At 42.0% G+C, this 3,903-nt stretch overlaps 1 protein-coding gene across 1 annotated transcript in view; it reads left to right on the top strand.

The window, feature by feature from the left end:
* The window catches only part of LOC113222401 (transmembrane channel-like protein 5), an 18,987-nt gene extending 15,437 nt beyond the window's left edge, over positions 1-3,550 (top strand). The window contains exon 4 of the mRNA XM_026452010.1: positions 3,453-3,550. Within this exon, the coding sequence (XP_026307795.1) occupies positions 3,453-3,550 (98 nt within the window). The remainder of the gene's footprint in view (positions 1-3,452) is intronic.
* The last annotated feature ends 353 nt before the right edge of the window (positions 3,551-3,903 follow it).

Raw genomic sequence — 3,903 nt, 5'->3', positions numbered from 1 at the left:
GAAGGAAGGAAGGAAGGAAGGAAGGAAGGAAGGAAGGAAGGAAGGAAGGAAGGAAAGAAAGAAAAAGAAAAGAAAATATCCCTGGCCGGGCACGGTGGCTCACGCCTGTAATCCCAGCAATTTGGGAGGCTGAGGCGGGTGGATCACAAGGTCAAGAGATCGAGACCATCCTGGCTAACACGGTGAAACCCCGTCTTGACTAAAAGTACAAAAAATTAGCTGGGCATGGTGGCAGGTGCCTGTAGTCCCAGCTACTCGGGAGGCTGAGGCAGGAGAATGGCGTGAACCCAGGAGGTGGAGCTGGTAGTGAGCCGAGATCGCACCACTGTACTCTAACTTGGGTGACAGAGCAAGACTCCATCTCAAAAAAAAAAAAAAGAAAAAAGAAAAAGAAAATATTCCTTGGGGAGCACAAACATCACTTGTCCAGCCTAGGGCTATTCCCAACCTTTATTCCATGCATTCCTCCATTGAGGCAATAGAAATCCCAATGGGGGAATATCTGCTCTTGAAAGACCAGAAAACAATCTCACTTTTTTGATGTATAAAGCAGAGATACACATGTAGTACATAAACAGATACAGTATATCTTTGGTATTAAAATTTCTTAGAGGATGGCAATGAGGAAAAAATGTCTCCCCTGCTTAGAGGGCTGATAATGAAATAGGATTTAGACATACTGCGCTGCTCCAGTGCAAGTGGAACTTATAACTGCAAGCAAATCTTGTGTGTTTCCTATGCCCTGGGGTCTCTGTGCAGCACTTGACTTCCATTATCTCATTTAATCTGCACAACTGCCTTTCAGGCAGGCACTGTTGCTCTCCCTGTTTTAACAGATGGGAAAACTAAGGCTCAGAAAGAAACATGCACAAGGTCACTCACTTACTAAATTGACAGAGCCAGGATTGAATCCCGTCTCTCTACCCGAAACCTGACCTCTTATTTACCCTGCGTTAGTGCTAGGTTGAATCAGGGCAAACACAAACAGATTCCTGGTCACGAAGCTATATAGAATATGGGAAGTTAAAATACTTAAAAAACAAAAAAAGCAGGTCAGTATAGGTCACTTCTGTAGGATCCTTTGTAAGACAAAGTTTGCAGCCCTTGGCAATCACTTGTCCAGTGTCGCCCCATCCTGATAAAGTGTTCACTCCTTCAGGAGAACCTATATTCATCTGGGTACCCTCCAAGGCTCTAGGTGCTCTTCCTAGTGTCACAGTGCCTGGCCCACAGTAGGTGCTCGAAAAATGCTGAGTTAATAACAACAACAACTGCAAGAGTTGTATCAGCTAGCTATTGACACAGGAATGCTGCATAACAAACAACTCCAAAAATCCAGAGTCGTACAATAAACAAGCATTTATTTCTTATGGGTCTGCAAGGTTGGTTGGCATTTGGCTGAACTAGGCTGAGTTTGTTGTGCTTGGCTCTATGTCATGGGTTCTATTTAGTTCTGGTGTCCCTCTTCTTGGACAGTGAGTGACCTAGGGCAGTGTCTTCCCATGCCATAAGCTGAAAGTGCTCAAAATGGCAAACAGAAACACACGCTATCTTTAAAAGCCTTGGCTTGGAACTGGCACACTGTCCCTTCTGCCACATTCCATTGTTAAAAACAAGTCACACAACTAAGCCCAATATCAATGGAGGTGGTCAAGGTAGGGGAAGTGTAATGTTTGCTGAATAACAATTAATCTACTACAACAGTTAATATATGTTAGAGTTTACTATGTTCTAGAATTGTTTAATTATTTCACATGTGTTCACTGATTCAATTCCCCCCAACAATCCTATGTGAAGGTCCTATTATTATCCCTATATATTTATTTATTTTTGAGACAAACCGCCCACTGTGTTGCACAGGCTGCAATCTCAGCTCACTGCAGCCTTCACCTCCCAAGTGGCTGGGACTGCAGGCACACTACCACCACACCCAGCCAATTTGTTTATGTTTTGCAGAGACAGGGTTATGCCATGTTGCCCAAGCTGGTCTTGAACTCCTGTATTCAAGGGATCGTCCCACTTTGGCCTCCCAAAGTGCTGAAATTACAGGCATAAACCACCACACCCAGCCTATTATCCCTATTTTAAAGACTAAGATATTGAAACTCAGAGCTGTTAAGACACACACCCAGGGGGTGCACAATTAGGAAGTAACAGGGCTGGGAGTTGATTCCCAGGCAAGAAACTCCAGAACGTCTTGCAGTGTAATTTTGCATACTGTCCCCATTAAAATGTGCTCTATTTTCTCCATTTCTCCCAGCTACTTGGGAGGCTGAGACTGGAGAATCACTTGAACCCAGGAGGCAGAGGTTGCAGTGGGCCAAGATTGCGGCACTGCACTCCAGCCTGTGTGACAGAGCAAGTCTCAAAATAAATAAATAAATAAATAAATAAAAGAGTGGACTAGAGTAAGGCTATGAGTAAGGCTATGTTAGAGTGCAGTTTATATAGTCAAACAAAGAATTATTTTGTAAAACTTGCTTTTCAGTTCTATATGTATAGGTGTGTCCTGGATCTCAGTGCAACCATTATTTATACACACACACATACACACATTTTTTTATTGGGCTCCATGACTCATGCCTGTAATCCCAACACTTTGAGAGGCCAAGGCTGGCAGATCGTTTGAGCCCAGAAGTTCGAGACCAGCCTGGGCAACACGGTGAAATCCCATCTCTACAAAAATTACAAAATATTAGCCAGGCATGTGGTGCATGCTTGTGGTCCCAGCGACTCAGGAGGCTGAGGTGGGAGGACTGCTTCAGCCTGGGAGGTCGAAGCTGCAGTGAGCTGAAATCGCACCACTGCACTCCAGCCTAGGTGACAGAGTGATAACCTGTCTTAAAATATATATTAAGATATATATTTAATGTAATTTTATTTTTATATTATATATATTAAATATATATTTATAGATAATAAATATTATTATATTTTTATATATCATATTTATTTTTATATTATATAACATATAAAATACAGATTATATATAACATAAAAATATATGAATATATTATAAATACAAAAAATATATAAAATATATAATATAAAATATATATTTTGATTTTTATATCATATATTTTATATATATATATATTTTTTTTAGAGACAGGGTCTCATTATGTTGCCCAGGATGGTCTTGAACTTTTGGGCTCAAGTAAACCTCCCTCCTTGGCTTCCCAAAGCACTGGGATTACAGGCGTGAGCTATCTTGCCTTGCCAACAATTATTTTTCACTATGGCTTAGTCAAATGAAAAACCATTGATGTAGACTGAAGTTTTGTCCTGTTTTCCACCCAAGTTCTTAATCAGTAGTCTGTTAGAACCTCAAAGATCAGGTCGCAGTCTTATTAGCCGTTATGAACCATTATTAGCACATCATAACTATTGCATGCCAGGAATGTCTAGTGTGGTGAGACTAATCGGCAATGTCTCCTTCCTCTCCCCTCCAGTGAACCCTGCTTATGTATGTGAAAGTGGTCCTGTCCATGCTTATGGAAACCCACCATTGTCTGAATATGATTGGCACAAGTCACCCCAAGGTAAGTGATATGGTTTGGCTCTGTGTCTCCACCCAAGTCTCATTTCAAATTGTAATCCCCATGTGTCAGAGGACAGACCTGGTGGGAGGTGATTGGATCATGGGGATGGTTTCCCCCATGCTGTTCTCATGACAGTGAGGGAGTTCCCTTGAGATCTGATGATTTAAAAGTGACAGCTTCGCCTGCACCCGCTCTCTCTCCTGCCCCCATGTAAGACGTGCCTTGTTTCCCCTTTGCCTTCCACCATGTTTGTAAGTTTCCTGAGAAACGCCCCAAGTCATGCAGCCCCCCGTCGTGAGGAACTGTAAGACAATTAAACCTCTTTTGTCTATAAATTACCCAGTCTCAGGCAGTATTTTTA

The sequence above is a fragment of the Piliocolobus tephrosceles genome, chromosome 17 (assembly GCF_002776525.5).
Source record: "Piliocolobus tephrosceles isolate RC106 chromosome 17, ASM277652v3, whole genome shotgun sequence".
In the NCBI taxonomy this organism is placed as follows: domain Eukaryota; kingdom Metazoa; phylum Chordata; class Mammalia; order Primates; family Cercopithecidae; genus Piliocolobus; species Piliocolobus tephrosceles.
Note: the sequence above shows the minus strand (reverse complement) of the source record. Positions and strands in the feature narration are given on the sequence as shown.